We start from the raw sequence: 27,652 nt of genomic DNA, 5'->3' as shown, positions 1-27,652 counted from the left end.
AAACAATTTCTTGCTCATGAAAACTCTGGCCCACTTTTGACTTTCTGAATCTCACCAATATTTGTATTCATCAGTGGCCTTCTAAAATGGATTTCCAGCACATGGACCGTTATTTCCTACCTTTAATGAAAGCAACTTGGATGATCTAACGCTACCAGTGATGAATCTCATTTTAGGGTCAAAAGCTACTCCTGAATAGTACGGACGCTTGAATCCTGGATCGTTATACTGGACTTGGCTTTAAGTCTCTGTGGCACTGTCCAGGATGAGACCTTTGGCAATTGGAGCCCCATGCCAAGGCATCCTCCACGTAGTGGGTGTTTGTCAGCTATTCACAGGGACACCAAAAGGTTTTTGGAGGCTCAGGACAAAATGCCACACGCTCCGAGGCCTCCCTTGCCCAATACCCCAACCCTAACATGGACAAATATCCCGCGTATAGCCTTAACATACTTTTGGGGAAAGTACTGTTAGCGAGCACCTATGAAGGCTGGGACACCACACGAGGTGGGTGGTCAGCACCACACCCAGTAGCAATGTTTACACATTGCACCAAGTACTCATTTGAGGCTGAGTCTACCTAGGAGAGGCCCAGGACCAATTCTGATTTTCGCCACTGATGTTGGCCGTGAGAGGGAATCGAACTTGGGTCGCCGGGTTCTCCTGTTTGTCGATGGAGTGGATGTTAGTTATTATTGTCAATTGACCACGATGCCAGTGCAGAGTAACACCTGGGCAATGCAAAACATGTTTCAAGTAACGATGAACGTACATGTATATAGATCCTCAAATGTGCTTTATTAGAAGTTTAGAAGTTAAAAAAAGCTCAAAATGTGTCCGATGTGTTAAAATGTTGATTTAAAAAAACACACAACTGCAAAAACCTTTGAAGGAAATATTTAATTTCAATTGGATTCAAATACCGTACAGAACTGGAGCGTTACATGACATGAGACTGACGTCTCTCCAGCGGCCATAATACGTCCATCTTCAGCACGTGTTTGATGTCAGGGAAAAAAACACAACAGATAATGCAGCCCAGGCGCAGGTGTATGAACTAGAGTATTTGACTATGAGAGGAACAGTTTAAACACAGGTTGTTGTTTTTTACATTGGAGTAAATATTTCTGTGGGCAAACATGGTCAAAACTATAAATGCATTTATAATTTTATACACTGAACAAATTGGGTTTTAATTTACTCCAGAAAATGACTGTCAATAAAACCTCACCGTGCTTTGACAATAACAGGTGCACAACCTGTTGCAAAATAAACACACCTTGCTATGTTGTACTATTTCTTTTGACCTCTGTATGTTGCCAAGAGAAAAATGTCATTAAGCGTTTGTGCAAATCACCACCGAGATGGCAGTGTAATTTAGTGCAGTTATTTTCAAACTTCCAGTAAAGATTGCAGTCCAACTCCACTACAACTGGCTAACATTTTAACATCCTATCAACTTCTCCATTCCGGAAAAACAGACATATCGTCCCATGGTATACGGCCAAGTGGCCACATCATGGTACAACACGAAACCTGAATATGGCTCTTGGCTAGAGGATTGGAGCTCCCAGTATGCGGTAGAATTTGCTCAAGGGACAAACATAACTCAACTGGCTGCGTGGAACCTTATTAATTTACCATTTTTTTCCATCACAGCTCTGCAGCTATACACTGATGGAATATGGGTTTATGAAGTATTCTGCTTGCAAGTTAAATTGTGAGCAGCTCATTTTGCAGGATATTATTGTGGCTGCCCAGTTTTACTGTGAGCTGTTTAGAACTGGAAACAATTTGGTATCTAAAGTGAAAAAAAACCCATGCGCTAAATTATTTCTGCAGTTGCACAAGAAAGTTGGATGGCAGAAATTCCCCACATGCTGGCTAACCAAGAAGACCAAACTTTAACTAGAATCAATGTTCTGAAATTATGTACACATACGTCAGTCATGATCAATCCACTGCTAGATGAAAGCCTCACAAACGTTTGATCTGTTGAACTACTTTTCTACCAACCACGTGAACAGACAGGTTTTAGGAAAGGTTTCTCTACCATGGACTACACGAATAGAAGGCGAGTTTAGTGGATGTTTGTTACCCTGTAAGGTCGAGGTTTGAATACGCCTACAAGAATAAATTCTGGAACGTGCCTGCATTGCAGGCACCTACGATGTAAACTCTCAAAAAGGAATTATTTGCTAATGCAGAACACTGCTTTGTATGTGGGATTAAGGCACAGCTATGTTATGATTAATTCAAGCCAGCAACACAAACTGACAGAGGCTCTGTGGGCTGAAAATGTGTGGTCACATTATCAATGAACATCACTCTTGCACATTCAAAAAGCCCCCATGTCTACCGAGCAAAAACTGTCACAATCACTATCAACAGTTCACAAGACATTTGGCAATTAGTAACAAATACTTTTTTTTTAATGTGTACAGTACGATTCCAGAAAATCGTAGTAAATCAAATAGTTTAACATTTATATTTCAAAAAAGTACTTTTATGTTGACGTGAATACCATTTATAATCGAAGCTTGAGATGATCATTCAAACAATGCATTGGCAAACATTGTTAAATCAGGTATGGATTTAAAAAAAAATCAGTGGTATGCTTGAAGCCAATATTTGAGACATCAGGGGCAACAATACGTGGCAGTAACAACATACCACTACAAAAACAAACAAATGAAAGGAAACGTCCAGCTCAGGTGTTTTGTGCAACATGCCCCTGGAATATAACCCAATGTAGCCAAACTTAAGTTGACGGAATAGCCAATCATGCAAAACACACCATGGTGACATTACTTGCCTAGTTAATTAGTCAAGCAACTTGAAAGGACATACAAGTGCCTGCATTCGTCTCCTACAATTGTCACAAATTTCATCTGCAGGGGATGGCAGTAAGGACGGAGATATCTAATAATTTCTCTCCATTGTGCTTTTGTGGGGGGGGGGGGTTGCCAGGGACGACAGAGGCAAGAAAATCCCAGCTCAGTAGGGGTCGTTGAAGGGGTAGTGTGGATGCCCAGCGTCCCTGGGAATCATCTTGCCATCAGCCTGCAACAAATCACGAGAGATGTAAATCATGTTTAATACTGGCTGCAACGCATGAATGCACGTGTCAAAATTCCAAGTGATTTTCTGCTCAAAATGAGCATCGAGGCAATGCTCTTCTCCTCTTCGCAGCCCTAAGCCAGTGGTAGAAGTTTCAGATTCCTACGGCAAGGGCGAGTCTCTCCATTGGACATCAACTGTTGTTTCCCGACAAAGTTGTCCCAATTTTATCAACGCCCGAGTCAAACATCAGCCAGGATTTGAACTCGGGACCTCCCAACTGCAACCTGCTCACCCTTTCGCCGGGCCACCTGGCCAGAATGCGTCTACATACATTTTGATGGGTAACAATGGGAGCAAGCATGCCAAATGAATTTTTATTTGTATTTATAGGGCACTGAAAAAGGCCTTAGTAATTCACGAGTGCCTTGCATCACGTGTAATCTCAACCAATCCAATTCTCTGCAAGCGAAGTGGACACCCGGTGGCGGCTGCCCTCATGCAGTACATGGTGTATGCAGCACTGGCCTGAAAATGGGTGCGAGCCTGGCAGGAGAGAGATATGCTCTGCGGTTTTTACCAATTAAGTACAATAGCAGAAAGGTTAACTGGCCACCAAAACATATTTATTAAATTTGTATGTGTGTTGACCTTCTTTCGCACCATACGTAGCCAACCGTGCTAAACGTGCAGGGGAAGGACAACAAACTAAACTTTAAATCTTGACTTCAAGCTTTCGTGACTGCAGGAATTCATATTCTTTGGGTCTTTCGTAAAGTCACGTAGATAGGTTCAAAGAAAATTACAAAAAACTACAACGTTTCGATCACAACACAAGCACTTCTGACGACCGCTTGTGTTGCAATCGAAACGTCGTAGTTGCTATTTTATTTGAACCTATCTACGTGACTTTACCGAAAGACCCAAAGAATAGAAAAACGAAACTATAACTGGATGAAGTTAACCGACTAAAAAATATATTTTAAATGTTAACATTTCAGCTTTCCTTTGCATCAGCAAAAATCGCAATACCTCAATCATGGGCACGATGTAGCGCCAGTTCTTGTCGAGGGAACCTATCTGATCCATTTCCTCCTCCGTCAAAGCGAAGTCAAAAACCTGCTCGCATAACACACATGGTGAATAACCCTGCTCACAGCCATCAACATCCAAATTCACCACTGCATGCTTCACGAACCAAGCCTTGAACATCAAGATCAGGCAGAAAAACTGAGCGAGTACATTGGCAGTGGTGCTCAGGCACAACTACAAAATACGGAGCACATTTGTTAGTATGCTCAATGGGCACGTGTTTTAAATCCCTTCCCGAATCTATCCACCCAGCAGTATGAATGGGTGCACCACAGCAGGTCATGGGCACCCATGACACCCACAGTGGCTGATGTGCTCCTAGGCGCTGCTAAATGTAGGAAGTTCCGCGATAAATGACTACTGTGCTCTGTCCCTTGATAGTTACAGAACCACGGTGATTAACAGCAGCAGGTGAGAAGTAAAAAAATTTACAAATCTCAGTGCAATATAAGTGTCCGTAACAAACCTGAATGTTCTCCACGATTCGGGATGGAGTTACACTCTTCGGGATGACCAAGACACCTCGTTGTACCTGCCACCTGCCAATCAAATGGAAACAATGATTTGGTCAAGCAGCTTGTAATTCACTAACGGTCTTCTGTGGCATGCATTACCTCCAAGACCATCATTGAAAAGCAGATTCAATAAATCATTTTGGCAGCTCTGGTCTTGATTCATTAAAGCACAATTTTCCGCCAATTAACTTCACCCACAATAAGGAAACAGGATATTATTACACTTACTTTTATTTAGTGTTACATCAGTATATTTTTATGCTCTGACCAAACTGAACAAATTCAGCAAACCAAACAGGACCAATATACAAATAAACAAATGCACACACAAACTCAGGCAAACAAACAAATGTAAACACACACATACCGAACGGCAGTGATTCACTGCAGGCCAGCCAGGAGTGATTGGGTCATACCCTATCGCTAATCCACCCAATATTGAAAACAGACTTGCAGTTAACGGACACCACAATGGTGAGTGGAATGGCACTACCCAAGCGCGCACACATGCACACACAAAGGCCAAGGTCCACCGCATAGCCTTGACAGACTGTTGGGGGTGCCGTGGTTGCAAGATGTTATCTCCCTCGCCTGGTATGCAGGAAGTCGTGGGTCCGATCCTGACCCTGATGCCTGCTGTATATTTGGAGCTTGCGTGTTTCTCTCCCCATGGGCACATGGGTTTTTATCTGGGTCCTCCAGTTTTTCCCTTCACATGTAGAACATGCGTTCAAAATAATTGGCTGCTATAAATTTCCACATGATAAGCCACTTCGTTGAACTATCATTGGTGGCCAAGTTGCTTTAAAAAAGAGCTAATAGCTCAGTGGGCCTTACCTGGTAAAATAAAAATAGTTTAGTTTTTAGTTTAAGTGCTGTTAGCGAGCACCTATGAAGGCCGGCATGGCACATGAGAGAGTGGGTGGCATGCACCATGCCTGGTTGCCTTTGTCTCCCCAATGCTCATGTTTACACACTGCACCAGGCACTCATTTAAGGCCAAGTTGACCCAGGGGAGGCCCAGGAGTAGTGTTGGCCATGAGTGGGAATAAAACTCGGGTCACTGGGTTTGGAGTGCTGCACGATCGCTCAGACGTGCACACACACACACCCACCCACCTAATGATGACCTGGGCGGGGGACTTGCCGTACTTGTCGGCAAGCGAGCGAATAGCGGGCTCCTCCAACACGACGGGCTCGTGAGACTGGCGCCACGCGCGGTCGGGCGAGCCGAGTGGGCTGTAGGCCGTGAGGGCCACCCCTCGTGCCGTGCAGTGAGTCAGCAGAGCCTTCTGAGATAGGTAAGGGTGGCTTTCCACCTGCCAATCGGAAACAAAGTCATGTTCAAACAATGACAGCAAAATCCATTGCTGGATGAGGGATTTCCCCAAGCTGCTGCCCTCTATCAACGAGATAGCAATGCAGAAATCCACCTAGCACATGCACGTGAGCTGATTTCATAGCTCCATCTCCTCGGTATACGTCATCTTGGCTGCCACTGTTGTTATATTTGACCACCGACCATAATTCCCTCAAGCAAAAATATTATCGAAGAATGAGTTTCAAGACATTTTCAGTAGGACTCTGAATTGGGATGTTTAGCCATTTCCTTTTAAATGAGTTTTTGCAGGTGAGATTATACCAAGTAAGTGAACAAAACGTGCACATACCAGGGGATAACACTTCAAAGGTCTACAAAGACGGGTTTATGAACCAAATTGCTATACTGTTATGTCCTGGCCACCTTGTGGCCGAGCAAATTTTAGAGCTGCAAACTTACATGATGTCACAATGCTTGCCTTTAAATGCACTATGTTACAGCGTTAAACCCCTACACAACTCCAACTTGGGTGTAAACATGCCAACTTGTTGACAATCTAATATCCGAGTGCATGCGAAGTTTGCATGCCAGTTTAGACAGGATTAAATGCTCGATTCCTGCCACTGCTAATTATTTTCACAGCACACACAAACATGCTATGTGCACATTTTCGTTCTAGCTACCTGCAAGATGGCGGGTTTGACGGTAGCGATGGCGATGATCTCGTCGATCTGCCGGCTGTTGAAGTTGGAGAGGCCGATGGCGCGGACGAGGCCGCCTTCCACCAGGCGCTCCATGGCGCGCCACGTCTCGCGGTAGTCCGTGTAGTCATAGCGCACCGTGCCGTCCTCGTTTTTGGGGAAGGCGATGTCGCCGCGTCTAAGCAGAATCGCCGTTTACATGGTGCTATAAGAAACTCGGACACATATCACTCTGAAACTACTCCTAGACAGAAATCGCCCAGATGTCGGTTGAAAGATAGGGTCCTCGCTGTGGTGAGATGTTATCTCCCTCTCCTGGTATGCAGGAGGTCGTGGTTTCGATCCTGACCCTGACGCCTGTATATTTTTAGTTTGCATGTTCTTTTCATGGTCACATGGGTTTTCTCTGGGTCCTCCGGTTTTTCCGTCCACATGTAGAAACACGTGTTTAGAGTAATCGTCTGCTATAAATGTCCACACTATAAGGCACTTCGTTGAGCTATCATTTATGGCCAGGTCGCTTCTGAAAAAAAGCTAATAGTGTGCTTTAATCTTGATTTGAAGCTTTCGTGACTGCAGGAATCCATACTCTTTGGTTCTTTTCGGTAAAGTCACGTCGGTAGAAATAAAACAAAATAAATCACGACGTTTCGATAGCAACACAAGCCATCGTCTTCAGGTGAAAATCGCGATAGCCGCGATGTCTGCTGTCTTAACAAGGCAGCAGACATCGTGCTGCCTTTTAACAACTTTACCGAAAGAAACAAAGTATAGTGTGCTTTACCTGATAAATAAAAGGGTTTTTTTCATTCAATGTTACAAACCCAGGGGTTGTGCTCATGGAAGCAGGGACTGGCAGGTTCTTACTCGAATCCGTGGGGCCAGTGAATGAGGTAGAGGTCAAGAAAGTCGAGCTTGAGGTCCTGCAGACTCTTCCGGCACGACGGCTCCACATCCTCCGGGTGGTGCTTGGTGTTCCAAAGTTTTGACGTCACAAACACATCCTCCCGGGCGATTGCCTTGATCGTTAGGGAAACAAAAATATGAAGGTAAAATGAAACTGTGCTGACAAACAAGCAGCATTTACGTGTCTTTTCCACATTTTTATCCCGATTGTGCCATTGGTACCATCAGAAGCTATTCCAGAACAATACGGATTTCCCACACATTATGCTGGAGTAGATGCATTCCAAACAAAGGTTGCAACAAATCCAGATAGCTGCCTGTAAAGTTGTACACAGAGTACACACAATGTTGTTCCACGTCGAACCGCATAGCTGTACATGAGTGAATTCAAACCACATCGAGCAAATTTTTGTCATATACAGCGCGAAATCGCACAAACCGGACCCGCATAAAGCGAAGGAAAGCTGTACAACCCTTCATGTTACTTAACGAACCACAGAATCGGATGCCACAGAGCTACCTCTGAGATCCCTTTCAAGTGATCTCTGGTCTACACAGGAGGGGGAATCACATTGCCACCCTCTCTGCCACTGAGAGAAATGTTCGTCAAAAACATATTCAAACTGGTATTTTTAATTCTCAGAGCTGGAATTTATCCAAATGAAGCGCACAACCAAATTTAACACGATGGTTTTGTTGTGTAGAGTTATTGGTGACCAGCCTGGGACTATCCCCTCACTGTAGAACCGGATTTAACCACTGTGGCCTGCTGCTGAGCTACGCTGTCAGCAGATGGCAGTGCAGACAAATCCATTGTTGATTCTGATGAGTGATGAAGATCTGTTTCACAGATGTCCAGTGAAAGTACTAAACTCTACCCCGATGTCTATGTATGTTGAACTTCTTTCACACTGGATGTAGACAACTGTGCTAATCGGAGGTCTATGCTTCCCACTTTGACCAAACCACGCTGACTAGTGTGGTTAAGTTTGGTTAAATAAGCCTGACGACCCACACGGTGTGGACGGGTTCTCATTCAGCAGTGGACTGACAAAAGAGCTGTACATGTTGCTGTACATATGATAAAAACCATCACCATCAGTGGTGCTGTAGCACGTGGGATTAGACGCCCCTATCAAGGTCTTCAGGACTATTGCACCCTCTTGTATTGTGTCTAAACAAATAACCCTTTGTCTTTTTTACTGAGAATAAAGTGACTGTTAATCTTGTCTCACGTGAACAGATCTTGCGGCAAAAAATATCTCGGTACAGTACAATTTGGATTTATAAACTATCGAAATGAAACAGCACCTCAAGATGCTGTGCAAATAGTGCGACATGTACATAAAGATAATTGTAAGAGGAGGGATTATTTATTAGTTCCGGTTATGCAATTGCAGGACTCAGACCCTACCAATTCTGGGGTAATCCTGGGAAATACCATCTGATAAGAGGACGGGCTCATGCATATACACGTGCAAGTTTGTAATCTTGGAGGGCACATATCTACTCTGCAGCAACTGTGAGATAAGGCAGATTATGGAAAGTCTTGGCGAGGTGTGGGGAGCTCGACAGCTTTGACGATGACAATGGGGCGCCACGGTGGAAAAATGTTAACTACCTTTTCTGGTATACAGTAGGCCGTGGGTTCTATCCCGACCCTGACGCCTGCTATATGGTCATGTGGATTTTTCTCCGGGTCCTCCGGTTTTTCCCTCCACATTTAGAAACATGCACTAAGAGTATTTTACTGCAATATATATTTCCACGTGATAAGCCACTTCGTTGAGCTATCATTTGTGGCCAGATCCATTCTGACAATGAGTTAATAGCTCAGTGGGAATTACCTGGTAACACATATATACACACACAGTAACATCTTCAGCTATTGATCTCCAATGAACCATTCTGCCCACTGGTGTCGACCGCGCCTGGCTCGTGTGGCGCACCTTCCCGGCACCGAAACACTCCGTTAGGGCCTCTCCAACCTCCGCCTCGTTCCCATAGACGGCGGCGCAGTCGATGTGCCGGTATCCCGAGTTCAGCGCCGACGCCACGGCCGCCTTCACCTGTGTGGCATAAAATACAGCTGGGCGTCATACTCACACAGAGGTCAGCACAATGCACTGCCATGTGAATTATTATTGAAGCTGCTCTCATCTCCATCAGTCATCATGCAGCGGCTGATGGTGAGACTGGACGAATATCTTCCTCTCCTGTAGGCCTACATTTATCTCCTTTAAGAGCTCATCTTTGATGCCAGGAAACCACCTCTTGCTATCTCTTGCAGATGGCTAAATACTTCCTGTACCTTCCACATGGCTGTTCAAGGCCACTGATGATAATTTGAAGGATGGGAGCTCTTGATTCGATTAATTTATGGTAAGAAAAAAGCGTATTTTTTATTGAATCATTAATAGTCTTGAAATGATTTAATTTAGAGTGCCAAGTGTAGACAAGGCTTTGGTACTCGCGTTAAAAGTCACGTTAGGCCCCGTTTTCAGAGGCGACCACCGCCACACTTCAAGGTCACTTAATGATCTACATCCTGTGCCAGTGTCTCAATGTCTCAAACATTTGACAAGTGGGGGCCCTACCCCCTACCCCCCCTCTCCTCAGAGGCAGGCCCCCAACCCCAACCCTATTTCACAGGTCTCCAGGCCCCGTTACTCAGTGCTACCTTGTCAAAGCAAACAATTCGGGGACACGCACGTAGCCTCCCACACTTAGGATATTACGCCACAAACAATACAAAACCAATCAAAGCCCCCAACGTCCCATCCCCTACCATAGGAGACAACGCGACATCCCAGGAGTCTGTTTGTTGAGGTAAACGAGGGAGGGAATGGAGTGGGGTGGTGGCTACCTCTGTCAACTGGGCTTAATGTGAGCACGAAAGCCCTGTGGTTACTTGATTAACCCACAAAAAAGGAAAACAATGGAAAGAGCACTGCCGTGCCAAAAATGCCCTCCTGATTGAGTGCAGGTTTGGAAGGGGACTCAAGACCGCTGTCTGACAAATTACGGCCAATGGTATCCCCAACCTACTAGCCCAAGACACTGCCATTATTCGAGTGGAATGGTGGGCGTGCATGTGACCAACCTGGCCAAATCCCTTAAGTACGCGATCTAACCCAAAAACCTTTATTATGAATAATATTGGTCGCGAAAGCCTACGTGTTAAATAGACTTTCTGGATTCACTCCCGCACCCAGGCTGCGACCAGCTGCTTGGGTGCTAGTTCGCCACGCTGCTGCCCGGCATGAAAGACGAACAGCCAGTCGGATTTTCGTCAAAGCCACCTGCCACTTTAATTAAAGAGATAGCGCCCGAACCAGGTCAAGCCTATGCAATTGTGCGTGGGAGTGGGAATGGCTTGGTGAAAAAAGAAGGCAAATCCTGGTTGACATGAAAACCAGACAAGGACTCGCAGTACAAACTGAGGAGAGGTAAGCAAATCTTCCCGCTCGTTATAAATTAGTGAACAGATTGGAAGTTTTCATGACTGCAGGAATCCATACTCTTTGGTTCTTTCGGTAAAGTCACGTACGTAGAAAAATTAATAATAAATCACGACGTGTTCAGCAGTTCTACTGCTGTATCTTTCCACCTGATGACGATTGTTTGTGCTGCAGTTGAAACGTTGTGATTTATTATTTATTTTTCTACCTAAGTGACTTTACCGAAAAAACCAAAGAGTATAGGGAACAGATGTGCTGCCATAAGAACCTGTAATACATGGGCAATCAAAATTTCCATCGTTAGAGGCAAGAATCTCTCATCACAGGCTGCTATTGGGTCAGAGGGTCACAAATGGCAGTTCCAGGGAGGCAAACTGAATCGCACAGTAGCCTTTTCCTGCCTGGAATGCCAAAAACAGCCTTCCCAAAAAGACTTGAAGAGCCCAGTAACTTGCCCCAAAGGTCTAAATGGAATGCCAAGATAGCCAAATACCTTACGTTCGGGGCCATTGTGGAACACCCCTCATGAAAACATTTTCCATCAGGTATGTAGTGATGGTGGTCAACCTGCAAGACACACGGTACAAGCCGCGGCCAGCACACCAACGGTTGAAGTGGCACCAGTGGGAGTTGTAAACTCACCAGATGGAAGGGCGGAGACATTTTAAGAGAAGATGTTGGACTGCGACATCAAGCCCTAAATGACTGAACTGCTGCCGTTCAATTGCCATGACAGCAATCCAAGGGTGTGTTCCATAAAAATACCTGCTGGCACAACAGGTCAGGCCGTAATGGCAGCGGCCGAGGGTTGACATCAATGAGGCCGGGAGATAGGAAAACCAGGACATCTTTTCCGGTTTGAGGCAATCAGGTTAACACACACCAATTTTTTGTCTGGCCACCTACTAAGGAACCTTCGAGATCATGGCGAATAGAGGAAGACAGAACCGAACTCGCAACAAAACAGCTAAAATATCAGGGCATCTGTGGACAGCGCGCCGGTCTGACAGAAATGGGACACAAAGCGAAGCAGCTTGGCATTGCCTGGTACTGTGAGCAAGATGGCCTGCCATGATGACCAGAACAGTCTCCCGGCTAAACCAGCCAGCTGTCACGTTTGGCGCTGCTCCCTCCGACAGGGAGTGGTAGGACTCCACACCAGTCAAATGTTTCATATTTCTGAGGCACTGACAACGGGATGGAGTTTATCAAGAGACCACTTGGAGCTCGCTGGGTGGCGGCCGCCGAATGTACAGCATCACCTCAATTGTGGCATTTTGACTTGGTTTTGGTTGTTTTGTTGCTGTCTAACCAGGTGCGGACTTCAAGCGACCAGGATAATTTCGTTTGTAAGAGTGACCTGGGTCACCGAAATTACAAAAGTAATTTAATGAAATATAAAGTACCACGATGAAGCAAATATAAATTCGATTTAAAAAAACAACAAATTGAAAATTTGAGCAAAAACGATCGTGTTAGAAGAGAAGTCACACGTGCATAACTTGGCAATGTTTTGTAGAACATCTTCAACTGGCTGGGCCTTTGTGTTTTTTTTACATTGTGTGTTTCTTTTATACATGTCAATAGTACACTTACTATACACCGTGAAATGATCCATGGTTTTGGTTAGGCTGCCTCGTGCTTCCTAATCATACATAGTATTCTGGGATCTAGGCGTTACAGCCCTGGGTGTCACGAGATGAAAAAAAAAAATTAATGCATCATTAATTTTATGCATGAAACATAATTTGCAATCATTAAATCAATGAAAATACATGTAGATTGAAAATACATATATTCTAAATGAAGCTGGAACAAGAAAATAAACGAAGTAGAATCTTTGTCAAATCTATTCAAAATTAAAAAAGACCCAAGCGGCTGAGCCCGCCGGCACTCCAGTCTGAGAGAAAATAATTGAGTTCTGTGTGGAGGGTCCTCAGGGAGAGATAGGTGGCAGGGACAGATGCTCAGTACCTGTCTCCAAACTCTCCCTGCAGATAAGGTTTCCATGCCTCGGGGTAATTGCTAAAGTTGATGCATAAGTACAGTCCTTGTGGGTGCCAACACTGACATATAAAAATGTACGGTTTTGTTCAGGTCTCTGAACTCTTCTTAACCATCAATCCTGTTCTAGGATCTGTGTAACTTTACAAGAGGCTCTGGAAGTGTAAAATGCCTTGTGCAACCGCAAAAAAAGGAATATTATTGACTTACAAACAGTTTTAACTGCAGGCTGAAGGTTAACCTGACAGTTAAATAACCCCACCCATGACACTCTGCCGAAGGATCAGCATGACAAAGCTCAGTCTCAGATAATCTGCTGTTGGGTAAATACAATTATTCGATTAGTCAATCATGAGTCAGTGACACAGATCATGAATGTGTAGAGTTCGTAAGGGCACGTTTGGGGTTGAATGTGGGGGTCACATAGCAGACAATGGACCACGCCTATAAAAAAAATAATTAAAGAAGGGTGCTGGCAAGAAAGACAGGAAAAACGGGATAGGACATTTGAGGGGATAACCCCAGTAAGTGTGAAAGGGAAGAGGGTATATAAGGGATGGGGAGACAAAGAAAGAGCAGCTCTGGGAGAAGAAGTCTTACCGTAAAGATGTGTGGCCATGCCCCGCAAATGTTCACGTTGGTGATGTTTGGAACATTAAAATTCCCTTACCAGGACGACTTGTGTGAACTCCCTTACAAATGCACCAAAATCTTGTGACTTATCCATAACAATAAAAAAGTGACTTATCTTCTTCTACTTTGCACCCTTGCTGATTATGAATTACCCAACATCCTGCTTCTGCCATTGGAACTTTCTGCTGAGGTACATGGTGCCCAACTCACGCATGTCACTGCTTTGCTTCTCTTTTACTCGACCGGTGAAAGAGTTTGGCGGTGAAGAGTTCAAAATAGTTTTAAAGTGGTGGGCCTTGACATGAAGCACAATGGACTGAGTGGAGAAAGTGGACCTGGAAGGCAGATCCCAAATGAGTGGGGAAATTCCAGGAAGAAGAATAATAACAAAGTTTGGTATGGGAGTCAAACCCCTGGCAGAGAGATAAACCAATTTTTAAAGAGTGGCAACACTAACATGATTTAAATGTCTTACGAAACATTTTCTCCTTCAACGGAACTGCTGTCTTTATTCCTGCAGTTCAAATACAAGTGTGGTGCACTGCCTAAAGTACCCTTAAATAAGCTCTTAAATTCATGATTATCAGAATCAGAATATGCATTTATACTGGAGGAATCCTATGAGTAAATTATCAATCACACTGTGCTTAATGCACAATATACACATTTTCTTCACATTAAAAAATAATGCAAGTACAGGGGTAAAAAAGAAAGTCAAAGTGGTTTATTGCTCAAATAAGCACTGGGGCAGTGCTCATTTCATGTGGACAGTCCTGAAATAGTAGTGGACATTGCACATTCTCATTACAGGGGTCATCCTCTCAACAGAACTACCACTGTTGAGCTGCAGTGAACGAATGATTATGCCGATTGGAAATACTGTCTGATATGGCTGTTGTTCAAAATTGCACCCAGTACAAAAAGTGTGCCTGTCATTTTATCGACACCAGAGGAATGAGACGGCTAAGCCAACCCCCAACAGTGATTTGAAGCACAACCTTACCAGTGAGTCACTCTCACCAAGTACATGTAAATCCCTTTGTCAATCCACTGCTGTATGAGGGTCTCTCCATGCCGTATCGTTCATGCGAGTTGCTTGACCATATTTCACCACGCTAGTGAATGCAGGTTGGTGAAGTGGGCGCCCCAGGAGTGGTTCAGATATCACTTGCCACTGACGTCAGCCATTGGCTGGGAGATGAACTCAGGTTGTCAGGTTCATAGTGCAGTGAGCTAAGTGCGACAAGTACTGCACCACCATTCCTTCCCTTTACACACAGGCAACAAATTTCAATATTTTAACTATGGAAACATGCAACGCTCTCTGTATTTTTAACATGTGACGACTAATCCTATCCTCTCCAAAATAACTGTGAAGTGGTTTACTGAGAACTGTGGACGATAATTCTCAATGCAGAATTTAAATCATGAATTGCTTACCCTTTTATGAGCTTGTTGCACTTTATGGAAGAGTTCACACAGAGGGCGTACTTGTTTTCTGGCCAGTGAGGTTATGCACCGACAGCAAGAAATTACACATGCGGCGTAACAAGTCACCGCTATATTATGTTGCCAATCTCAATAGAAAATGAGAGAAACCTCCCAACACCTAAACACAGACATTGAGAAAATATTGCACCAGCATTCATCAAAAATAAATATGGGATATTTTTTTATCATTATCATCATCAGTCATGATCAATCCACTGTTGGATGCAGGCCTCCTTATGCCATCGCCGTCATTAATGATCCTCCGATGCAATAACCAACCTCCCCAGACCATCACAAGTTCCTCACAGGCGTTTTTATAGCAGCCAACTATTTATTTTGGGCAATGACTTTGCTTACGACTAGCCCACACAAGAAAGATGTATAAATTAAAGATGATCAAACAGGTTGGGCATCTTTTATTACCAGCATATTAGCCCCGAGTGACCTAGTGAGTGCACAGGATGTGCGTGTGTGCCTCCAAGTGCTATTAGAACTTTCTCGATGGCTGGACAAAAAAATGCAAGTCATCCTGAACCAACAACCACGTCACAAGGCTAGGGCTTACATAAACAGTTCTGCCCATTTGCGAAGCAGAACTGTTTGGAGAGAAAAAAAGTGAAATGTACAATAAATGTGTCCTTCAAAGTATGCATGCCTGGTTATACAGTACAAGTGTAGACATTTTTGTAGTATTGTATTGAATGCTTTAGATAACATGCCACGATACGGATGCTGTCTGCTCACGATCTTAATTTGCGGGAATGCTGGTGCAGTGGTTAGCACACCGTGCTATGAACACATTGACCCGTGCTCAATTCCCAGCCACTCCTATGGGGAGGCTTTCAAAGTAGCATTGGGTTGACAAAGGACGTGTGGTGAACGTGCAAGGAGTAGGGCAAGTGCCAGTACAATAATTGCAGGGTTGCACCTTTACCTTATACAGTACCTTCACTAGGATTGTGAAGCAGGATCTATATACAGTACTCATGGACACCGTTGTGTGTGCAGCATGCAGAATCCTCCCATTTCTACTTGGTAGCAAGATATCTTATTGTGGAAGATTTAAGGGGGTATGAAGGCTCATGGGCTGCCCAAAAATTTGCAAAGTTAAAATTATGTATTTAGCTTTTTAACAAGATGTAATTGCGCAATGTTATTGTGCAATCAGTCTACGTGGTATTGCACAATCTACAAATGTAGACAAAAGCCAAAGCACTGCTTAATGCAAGAAACACACAAATTGTCACTTCAATAACACAATTCGAGTGCATAAACGATTTGTTTTCCAGCCTGTAGTATTTTCTCTGATTATGGGTTGTCTCGATATGTGCAGATTTTAATCATACAATTTGCATCCACGTCTGGGGGTGAATGGAAGTCTTCAGGGGCTCATCGTGGCTATGTTCAGCAGTGCGCCAGAACATCCGAAATAAGATGTTTAAGTTCTTAGTCTCTGCGTCTCTCACAGTGGGTTCACAATGGCTGTGCCAGAGCTCTGATGCAGGTTCAAGTCCTGAGACTGGGTCTGAGACTCACAGTGCCAAGCAGGTTCATCATCAAGGTTCTCACCGATTCAGCATCAATGCCCAAAGATGGTGGCTGCACAGTACAATGCAGGAATTTCACAATGACAATGCAAGTATGGGACGGGAGAACTCTTCTTATCCACGTAAGAATAGCCCGTAATAGGAAGCCCCACCGCTATGAATTTTCGGATAAAATCTGGAACATGAATAGGGCTGCAGAAAACAGTAATGGATGAGAGCAGTTCTGTATTTAGCTTTGCCATTGCCAACACCCCAGGTGAGTGTTTACTCAGTGAAAATGTGCTATGTCATTTGACCAAAATATACAACTGGTTGAAGGTGCATTTCTAAAAATACCATTTGTTTCCTTGCAACCAATCTTCACAAATAGCTATTATGACAATTGGATCTCATCAATTTATCATTTTCCAAAAACAGACAGTAATACAGACCTAGAACTTCATAAATGAGGCTGTCGGCATAGACACTCATCAGATACCCAAACAAACCGAAGTAAAAATCCCAGAGATGTACAAGTATTTACCCTTTGCGGTGGCCAATGCCTCAGGCATTTGAATTAAACCAGTGTTGACTGAGCGTAAAAGACAACATTTTATGGCAAATATGCAATGTCATTGAGCAGTTTTGAGTCATAGCTTTGGACTGCATAAGCTCACATCCACATAAGCTCCGTAGAAGTGTTGAAATAATATTTAAATAACTAATGTGTCTGCGACCACTATGATACATATATAATTATGCATGCATTTTTCTCAACAGTGATGTATCTACATTTAACCAGGAAAAACTCAATGAATCTCACGTTGTCCTTTGAAGGATATTGCGTGGAATGTTAGACCAATTACTTTTTAAAAGTATTTTTGTACATGGCAGAGAGTTACTGGAATTTCCGGAGAAACCCCACACAAAGACGGAAAAAGTAGGTTTGTAATACTGTACTAGTGCTCCTTAAAGCCACTTCACGTCTCAAAAAAAGCTTGTCTCACATTTATACAGCTCTCGAATCTGCGATTCAGTAACCTGACATCCAAAGTCGCGAGATGACAGGCGTGACCCACCACACCTGATTCTGGACAGGCTCAACAGTGAACGTGTAAATGAAACACTCAACCACCCCTCCCAGTGACGTGCGTCATAATTTGGGGTGATAATTTTATTTAAAAAAAAGAAATCGTTGTCTTATTACCGTCTCGTTTAAATTGCTTCTCCTGGGGAATTTTTTTTATCGTTTGTACAGATGCGTTCACCGCATTAGCCTAAATGTATCGTTTACATAAAATTGCAATGACTGTAATGGAAATTGTAAATCATCAATTCTTAAATATACAAAATAACTCCTCTGATCTGTGATTTTACTGCACTTATCTGCGGGGGGTATAATCACGGATAATCGTGGATGATAGGATGAATTTGCCACACGACTCCACTTATCCGTGAAAAACTTGGGGATAACGGGAATTATGGCTGAAGGTACAGGCCGTGGGTAAAAGGATACATTTGCCACACAACTCCACGTATCTTTGAAGATATGGTGGGTAATGAGACACGCTGTAGGGGGTCAATGACAATGTGTTAATAATAGAAAGCATAGGGTCACATAAAATGCGTTTCCACAAGCCTTACAGCTGCCACAGATAATACGAGTCATATATAATATGGCTGAGAATAACAGAATATCAGCCATACAATGTTGCTGCATGTATTGCAGACAAAGGGTCAACTACCATTTTAACTGTGTAATCTGAATACAATAAGCATGACGCAATTTGTAATGAGGGCATATTTTTTTCAAACGGACAATGAATAGCATCACAATCAATAGACTCACGAAGAATAGCATTCACAATATTTAATTCTAGCTTTGCAGAAGATGTTGCTGTAATTGCAATGTTAATTGACCAAAGGTCTAACATACCATGGTTGAAGAACCGATCTCAATCGAGGACTCAATGTTTGCCTACTCAATACAGAGACGTATAAGCTTGATATAGCGTCGAGCTCCATTTCGTGTAAATACTGAACAAGTTTACTTGTTTTCAAAATGGCAAATGGGTGCTACTATTGTCTTGCACAATTTTTATTCAACGGCAATACCATCCAAACATGGCCTTCCTGTGAAAAATAAAAAAATATTTTAGAGGTGTTTGACGTAAAGTGGGACAGATAAATTATAAACACCTACCCCTTATTTTATATCACGAGGGAAAGTAATTCGTTATAATACAGTCATCTGACTTTAATTGTGGAAAAGATGAGCGCAGGCAGTTGCTGACACACGACTGTACCCGACATAAAATTTAATATAAAGTACAAAGTCAAAAGATTCTTATGGCTAACACTTCAAAATCACTTATTTCCTTCTGCTAGATCCTTCAGCTGTTTAATAGTTGTCAGCTACCTTCCAAAGTCTCCTGTTACAGTATTACACAATCCTGGCTTAGGTATTTAACACATTTGCCAATCTCTGGGTGTCCATTTCAATTCCTGTCTAGCTAACCCACTGTCCTTGATCATTTTCTTTCAAAGTTATTTATTTAGGTAATTAAACTGCCCTGCCAACACAATACACCACAACACTCCCCTTAACGATAATCTCGTTATGCTAACACCAGCATACATCATAACCTATCTTTAGGATATACAAACAATTCAAAAGAAACTAGATGGAATTTACAAGGCAAATAGCACAAACCAGACAAAATATAATTGATTATTGAGTTGAACCCTAACATCTCCTTGAGTCCCTGTGGGAGGTGAACCATGACGTGCCTATTAATCAGCAATCCAACATTGAAGGGGGATGTGTAATTATGAACGACTTTCTCCACTCCAAAAATAAGTAAAAACCCCGAACAAAGGTCGTTCTCAGTCAAGAGCTGCTGACAATATTACAAAAAAAACACCAATAAGATCAAGGTTGACAAATGCGTGATGACACTGTGGAATTTGAGGATTTATGTTGACTGTTACTTTAGAGTAAACACATTTAACCAGACAGCAGCCAGGAAAAATGTTTGACCTTTTTGAATTATCTTTTCCAACCACTACCACATAGGTCCAAAGTCTCCTGGATAACTCAATTGCCACTGTTCTGAGTAACCTTTCACCTTTTATCCGACTCCAGTCAATGCTAGCCCATTCACGGCTAAACCATATAACTTTCCTCTGGGATGTGTTTGCTCACTAATGCTTGACTTGTATACTGCTGACTAAAGCACCTCTTGCTAAAAGTCAAAGTGATTTCCCACTCATCTCCTGTTTACAACCCTGCACCAGTGTTGGCTATTCCACATCCTATGACGGTGGGGAGTTTATCATCCAACAACCAATGTTGACTTCCCCACAAAAATGGCCCTCACTTTATTGACCCCAAAGATATGATAGGCTGAATAAACTCCTAACCAAACTGAAACTTAAAACTTTCATGACTGCAGGAATTCATATTCTGTGGTTCTTTTGGTAAAGTCACGTAGAGAAAATAATAACAATAAAATAATAAAAAGAAAGTGAATAAAAATATCACGATGTTTCGATCGCAACACAAGCGGTCGTCATCAGGAACAGGGAGGTTAGCCTCTGAGAGCAAGCTGTTTATAAAGGTTTAGAGATGGACGGGGCAGCTAAAGTTAATGTAGGAGAGGGCTCCGACACCGGCAGTAGGTCGACACCAATCAAAGCATTGCACCTCGCTCCATACACCCACACTGCTGACGGTGGAGGTTAACAAGAAAACACAAATCAAGTCATGACCCAAAGTGTATGATGACATCTTTCCAATGATTTCTGAGTCTATAACCTTTCTCTCGGTTGAAATTGTCTCTGTGTCTGTATATATGGATGGCTTCATGAACAAATCTTTGTTAATAGCCAGTAGGCTTGCAAAGTACCATCGTCTTAGAAAAATCTATTTTGTCTGAGCCAGCCGCATTAAAATAATGATCAGCCACGGCAGAAGTATTGGTCCTACCATGTTTCAAATCTGCCTTATGTTCACAGACACAGTCCGAGACATGTCGCTTAGTTTCTCCAATGTAACTGCTGCCGCAGATACAGCTTAGTTTGTAGACGCCAGGATATTGCATATCAGGAATCTTGTCTTTCACCGATGGATCTTGTGTTTGTTCATGATTTTGGAAATATTTTTGGTTACCCCTGGCGGCTTGACAATGACGGCAATGTAAACCACGCAGGAGATCTTCCACATGGCCGGACGACGGAGAGAGATGTCGGCGAGCAGCGACGCAGCCAGGACCCAGTACCTCACACACGAACCCCGAGCCCCGGGACCGCTCCCCCTTATATCCCCCCAGGCGTGGCTAGGCCCTGCCTCCGGCCACACCCTCTCATGGAACCTTCAAACAGGTTGCCGGAGTATCTCGGCCAACCCCACCTGTTACCTTTGCCCCAGATACACCTCCTCTGATTAGTTGTTACTTAACCGTGCCCGTACCCGTGATTCCCTTTCCAGGCCAGCAGGTGTCACCCTGTCATTACACAAGCATGAGCATATAATTAACAGAGCTTATGCAGATTTCAGCTACAGAAAAAAATTCCATTAAATATCAATGACCTACATTTATGGATTATAATACTGTGCATTCAATTCAAATAGATAGCTTTTCCAACATATTTTACTGTATTACTGTAGTGTACTTTGTAGGTTGTAGCTGTACAAACTTGGAAAGAGTATGATTGTACAGTACGGCTGGCATACACACAATCATTTGGTGTTGTGAGACGGAGATTACCAATGCATTTTAAATACTCTTAAACTAATCACATACCAGACATGATCCAATTCCAATCCAAATAATTATTTCACTGAACAAACATCTCTTCTATTATATATGAAACATTTAAAGCACTGTGATATTGTATTCACTAATTCTGTCACGTGGAAAGCAATGCAAATTTAGCTGATAATTACTTTTCTGCAATCAGCAGTTATGGCTTCTGAGATATAAGGCATGTTTTCGTTCATGATTAAAATACTTCTTCCTTCTAAAAATATAACTCTGTTATGATATAGTAATAATTTACAGCACATCGTCCATACACTGCTGGATGAAGGCTCCCCACACCATGCCAGTCATTGGGGCTGTCTTATGATACTTCACCATGCTGGTCAATGTGGGCTGGTGAATGGGGAGGCCCCAGGACCAATTCAGAAATTACTCGTCACGATTGTTAGCTATGGCCTGAAATTTAAACCAGGTCAGCAGAGCTAATGTTTAGCCTGATAACCACTGCATGCCACTGCTCCTCCCAATACTACTTTCAACCTAAAAAATGAAACGTATTTGTGTACACTCTTCTAAATTCATGGGATTGAGAGAATCAGAATTTTTTTTAAATAGATACACTTTCAAAACATGTACCCAGACTTCTGCACATTTTTTGGCTTTTTTGCCATTGCATGCATTATTCCTAAAACAAGGACATTTAGGAGTTATGTAAGCTAAGACTTTAGAAACATTTCAGATTTTTTTTTAAAGAGCAATTGCAATAAACTAAAGATTACTTAATACGTAATACATACACACATTTGCCGCACAAGACAAGTTTAAAAATATTTAGTGTTTCACAGACTGACAACAGGCGGAGGTTTTCAGTGTAACCTGGCGATCACAGCAACAAATACGGTAAATGCTGCAAATGCATGACACACATGTACAGGTACAATTTTGCATGAACGTTCATGAACATACAAATACAGTCAAGAACATACTATGCACAAACAAGATGGTACATCCTGTATGTCTTGTACGAACAGATGATTGTGGACAACAACAGTCATGATAGGAGGGCAGCAGACAACAAGAGTTTTATTGAGCACACTTTTCATCAAGCTAAAGGGGTCACATACCAACAACAATGACTTTCTGTCTTCTGCCTGATCCCCAACCTGTTACAGAACCATTATAAACCATCCAAGATCTATTCCTACCACATCCCACCAGATGGTTATAGGTCTTCCCCTTAGTTTCTGACCTCTGTCTCAGCAAACCTACATGTGTCCAACCTGCACATATTGCCTAGCCATCAGAATCTTCTCTTTATAGGATTATAAAAAAGTATCACATGTTTTTCAAAAAATCCCAAGTTGCTTACCTTATCTTGCCATGACATTTCTCGCAAACTCTGCATGTACCTGCACTCAAAGGCCAAATTATAATTTCTAGTTGCTTTGTCATATCAACTGTCCAACAAATGCAGTAACACAAACATTCCATATGCATAAAAAAACCGCAGCTTTTAATTTAATTAACACTCTAAAGTATTATACAGTCGTTTATATTGTACACCAACAACCTATGCTTATGATTAAACTTTGCCTTTTGACATTCCTTTCAGCCTCGGGGTTTACCACCTATATACAGTACACAAACCCCTCTACTCTCCCCCAACTCCAACTTCCCGCTGACTCATGTGAAACAGGAGCTCCTTTACTCAGCAACACACCTAACCTTACAGCCCTCGTATCCAGTCTCGTTGAATAAATGTACAGAAAGCTGAAATGTGTTATCCAATTATTTTTGACCTGATCCAGGTACTTGAGATCACTGAGGTGAAACTGACTAATCGTGACTGCTGTGTTGCGTACCATCCCTACCCCATCGACAATTTTCATGAACATAAAGTGGAGCACGACATTCATCAAAGGTGGGCGGCAAAATTAAGTGTCGCAAGTGTCATCAAACCATTCTGAAGCCTCTTCCTCTAAATACAGACAAGTTTCATCTTACAAGTTCTGAAGCATCATCTTACCTTTAGCTCTTATAGCTCTCCAAACAGCATACTTTGTTTTCTTAAATAAACTAAGCCAATTAAAAGCTCTTACCCATATCATAATATTTATACGAGCTTATTGTTATAATAAAGGTACTCCAAGACACCTTGCAGGAATGCAGATTATTCAAGCAACTTCTACACCACACTCCTCTACTGATGATACAAATTCACCAAGGCCATTCATTCAACCAACATCCACGTTAGATGCTCATAAACCAGACCCTGAATGAAACGTACTTAGGAATAGGCACGTTTTGATGCCTGACATAAAGGTTAGATGTGTGTGACAGAGGTTCTAATAGAAGACGGCTCGTTCATTTCGGAGAAAATTTCACAAACACTTTACCATTGGCAAAGGCCAGATGGGTTTGCGGAGACTGCCAGGAAATAAAAGGTAAAAAAGACTGCAGTGCCTGGTTATGATAAAGTGTAATGTTTTATGTAAAATATGCAGGTGCAAGCTCAAAACTGTGCTTACACGTTAGTAGAATATTTCAAAATAGTTGCCTAACAATAAAAATATAACCTGCTCAAAACACACAATGTTTAGTTTTTTTCTATCTTAAAAGCACGGTTGGCTACGTACAGTGCGAAAGAAGTTCAACATACATGCATATGGAGAAAAATAATGGGAAATTTAGACATATTGTTGAAAGTGGCAGGGGCCTTTGCTATTTTTCCTTGAAGGAAAGTTCCGCAAAATGACTGTCAAAGTGGGCACGGCTCAAGATGATCAGCAGCAAAGGAGCACCAGAAGGAGGGGGAATTATTGGCACAAGATGTCAGGGATGGGAGGGTAATGAGAGGGGAGGGAAGAGTGGGAGAGAGATGGAGCGAGTAGAAGCGAGCTGGACAAAGCGGCTTCTGTTTTGACAGGGGGCGGGGCGAAGGGAGGGATTCTGAGTGGGAGTGGCAGCGTATAAGTCACGTGATTGCAGGCTTGAGTTAGATACTGTATAGACATTAACTAATATGTTATACAAACTTTACCAGCGAAACGTCGTACTCAAATTGTAAATTATTGTGGTTTCACGCTTCAACACACCGGTGGGCTAAAGCAGTGAACTATTTGTCTTTTGTCAACGTGACACATTTTTTACTGATTGGCCGTGTCGGGTGGTGGAGGGTTACGACACATTTATAAATAACGCGATCTAAACCCAAAAACGTTGATTATGAATAAACCCAAAAAACGTTGATTATGATTAATATAAAGAGTTCAGTTCAATGTGGATGTTTGATGCATGACTCACCTTGCCTGGCTCACTCTTCCACGTCCCCAAACCGATCATGGGCATCTTAGCACCATTGCAGAGCGTGATAGCCTCACCAACTTTCGCCATGACTGCAATCTAGCCACGTGTGGACAAGGCAGTGCATTAAATCATATGTTGTACACAATATACTGTTGAATTCAGAAACGTATATAAATGACCACATATTTTGATGTGATCCAAGTCAAAAGCTCCACAGTGAATTTCTTCGGAAATTTGCTATGGTTTTTGTATAATATACTTAGGTTGAGAGCTTTTTGTACACGTTTCTGTGCTTCTTTAAATTTGTTATTTTCCGGCCTCAATAATGTTTTTGTTATGATGGGTTTACTCGTCATGTTCCTGTCAGAATGAGACATAGTCCGGCTAATTTGGTCAAATGCATAACATATATAAGTGAGAGACAACACAACATAGACACACGTCTATGTTGTGTCTCTCTGTGTCTCTCTCTGCTTGTGTGTCTGTGTGTCTCCGTGTTTGTTTTGTCTCTCTCACATTTAGTTCTACCTGATGACGACTGCTTGTGTTGCAATTGTAACGTCGTCTTCTATTATTTAATTTCTTTTCTTTCTACGTGACTTTACCGAAAGAACCAAAGAGTAATTCCTGCAGTCACGAAAGCTTAAAATCATATACAAATATATACACCAACACGCTGCGTCGTTGTGCAAATGACATAACTTCATGTAATAAAGTGTATACCGAACAGAAACGCGACTGTGCATGACTTTGTTGAGCATGAATCTTGAATCTGTCACATCCCTGGTGCCTGTGCAATTTTGACACTGCACCGTGTAATTGCAAGCGCATGCGACATTGCGCAATGAGCACGCAATCGCTCACAACAAGGTGTCGTCTTCCAAACACCCGCTAAAACGTCCCTAAAAGCATTAGTGCGAATAGCCGGGGCTTGCCTTTTGTAATGTTGCGTTGAAGTTTTGGCTCGGGCACTACAGAGCAGGCCCAATGTGTCAAACAAGAGCCTGCCGTGTATCCTAGATCTCTCGCCCGCGTCGCTGCCCTCCTCGTCCCGCCGAACTCTATCCAGGCGGCGCCGCAGATTGACACGAACAATTCCTCTTAGGTTTTTTCGGTAAAGTCACATAGGTAAAAAAGAAATAATAAAAGTAATAGAAATAATAATAGAAATAAAGTGATTTATAATTTTATTTCTATTTATTTTTTTATTTTTTACCTACGTGACTTTACCGAAAAAACCTAAGAGTATGAATCCTTGCAGTCACGAAAGCTTCAAATCTAGAACTAACAATTACGTTCTCAGCGACGTGTCGACGTTACTAAGGGAGCGCAACTTACTGCGTTTGTCTCCGCGCGATGTCGGGCTGTCGAGTCGTGTTCCAGAAGCAACTTTACGGAAAGCGGCGTCCGCGAGGAGAGATCGGGAAGCGTCGCGCTGCGTTTGCAGAAGTGGCCGGGGAATGAATGACTCGGGATGCCACCCCCCTCGTGTCTTGCAATTCTTAACCTAACATCGGTTTATGCAACACTGTGTGGTTAATGTGTGAAAGAGCGTCCTTTTATATCAGAGGTAAAGTGTCTCAGTGCACTCGACGATTAAAATTACTTTAATAATGCTGCTTTTGCTGAGCAGTAAAATGAATGTTATCTCCGTCTGCACCGGTGCGTGGCGAGGAAAGTGGAGTGGCGGCCCTCCTCTGTGCGTTGTTGCAGATAAGAGTCGTCTTCATTTCAAACGCGAGTCGGCTTTTAATCGATTCCACTCAATATACGGAGCTCTCTGAAAGTTCGTCATTAACAGTGAAGCCTAAGATGTGCCTTTGCTCTGGTCTGTGAAGATGAGTCATGCTATGACGAAGGCTCGAAACGTCGCCTATTGCATTTTGGTTTATTTTAAGGCCACTGTTAATGACGAATCTGTTGAGTTTGTTTAAGGGATGAATACATTGACGCTAAGAAGCACAAGTGGGTCCTTTAGCTTGGCTCAGTTGTTAACAATGAACTCTCAGAAGATCAAGGAATGTCAAGTCTGGCTCGTGCATAACCACTCCAACATGATCATGCCAAGTAGGATCGCCACCTCTTGCACAGACCGAACCGGTACATAGTTCTCGGTCAGCCTACGTCTATACAAATGGATATATCACAGTCGACGGGCAGTTCTCAAAGTGTGAGCTGAAAATGTGGGGCCTCCCATCTCTTTACAAGGCGTGTTGTCAGCGTGGAAGAGTAGGCCAATTCCCTCTAGAGCTCCTACCAGTTGAGATATTTCCATCTGCAGTGGTGTGCGCAAGCGAGAAATTCTAGGGATGCAACTTTTTGACCTTTCAACTGAGAAATTAGGGCAAAATATGTCAGATATGGTGACTTACGCCAACGTGCCGGTTGTAAGTTCCCGCCTCCCATCAATGAACATAATTTCACTGGAAACGAACACTCTACCAGTTCATAATGTTTGGAACCGGTAATCCATTCTCAAAACGATTATTGGTTACCGTTTAACTTCTCTAATCAAAACGGTTACAGTGTTCTGAAATAAAAGTTCAACACAATACCGGTACCAGAACTCAGTACAAATCAATTACTGTCACCTGCATCAGATGTGCAAATTCCCAGTCTGTCCAGGTCAACTCCAGACAAGTGACAGCCCCTAACCCTAATGAGGTCCCATTGTTTCAGACTTGGGGAGTAATAAAGACCTATAACATTTTTCAGGGTGCCATAGCTTATTTGGACAGTTGTGAAAGAACATCGTTGGTGAACACGTCCCTACATTTACCTTTGAAATTAAGATACATTTCTTTTTAAACCCATAAAGTCTAGTGCATCCGACTCCTGGAATGACGTTTGATTGTCATAAGTATATATTAACT

The 27,652-nt window shown here is 42.8% G+C and overlaps 1 protein-coding gene across 2 annotated transcripts; it reads right to left on the bottom strand.

Moving 5' to 3' along the window:
* Positions 1 to 885: 885 nt before the first annotated feature.
* LOC144941075 (aldo-keto reductase family 1 member A1-like) lies at positions 886 to 26,564 on the bottom strand. 2 transcript variants are annotated; one of them, XM_078867515.1, is made up of 9 exons: positions 26,118 to 26,564; positions 24,777 to 24,875; positions 9,545 to 9,664; positions 7,557 to 7,708; positions 6,672 to 6,867; positions 5,787 to 5,986; positions 4,619 to 4,691; positions 4,093 to 4,179; positions 886 to 3,063 (listed from the first exon to the last, which is right to left on the bottom strand). In XM_078867515.1, exons 2-9 carry the CDS (start codon positions 24,864 to 24,866, stop codon positions 2,998 to 3,000), a joined length of 984 nt encoding a protein of 327 aa, XP_078723641.1. In that variant the 5' UTR covers positions 24,867 to 24,875; positions 26,118 to 26,564; the 3' UTR covers positions 886 to 2,997. The 2 variants fall into 2 exon arrangements, with proteins under 2 accessions (XP_078723641.1, XP_078723642.1); XM_078867516.1 differs by lacking the exon at positions 26,118 to 26,564 and adding an exon at positions 25,715 to 25,870.
* Between the last annotated feature and the right edge of the window lie 1,088 nt (positions 26,565 to 27,652).

This window comes from Lampetra fluviatilis, chromosome 24 (genome assembly GCF_964198595.1).
Source record: "Lampetra fluviatilis chromosome 24, kcLamFluv1.1, whole genome shotgun sequence".
NCBI lineage: Eukaryota > Metazoa > Chordata > Hyperoartia > Petromyzontiformes > Petromyzontidae > Lampetra > Lampetra fluviatilis.
This window is presented reverse-complemented; position numbering and strand designations above follow the sequence as displayed.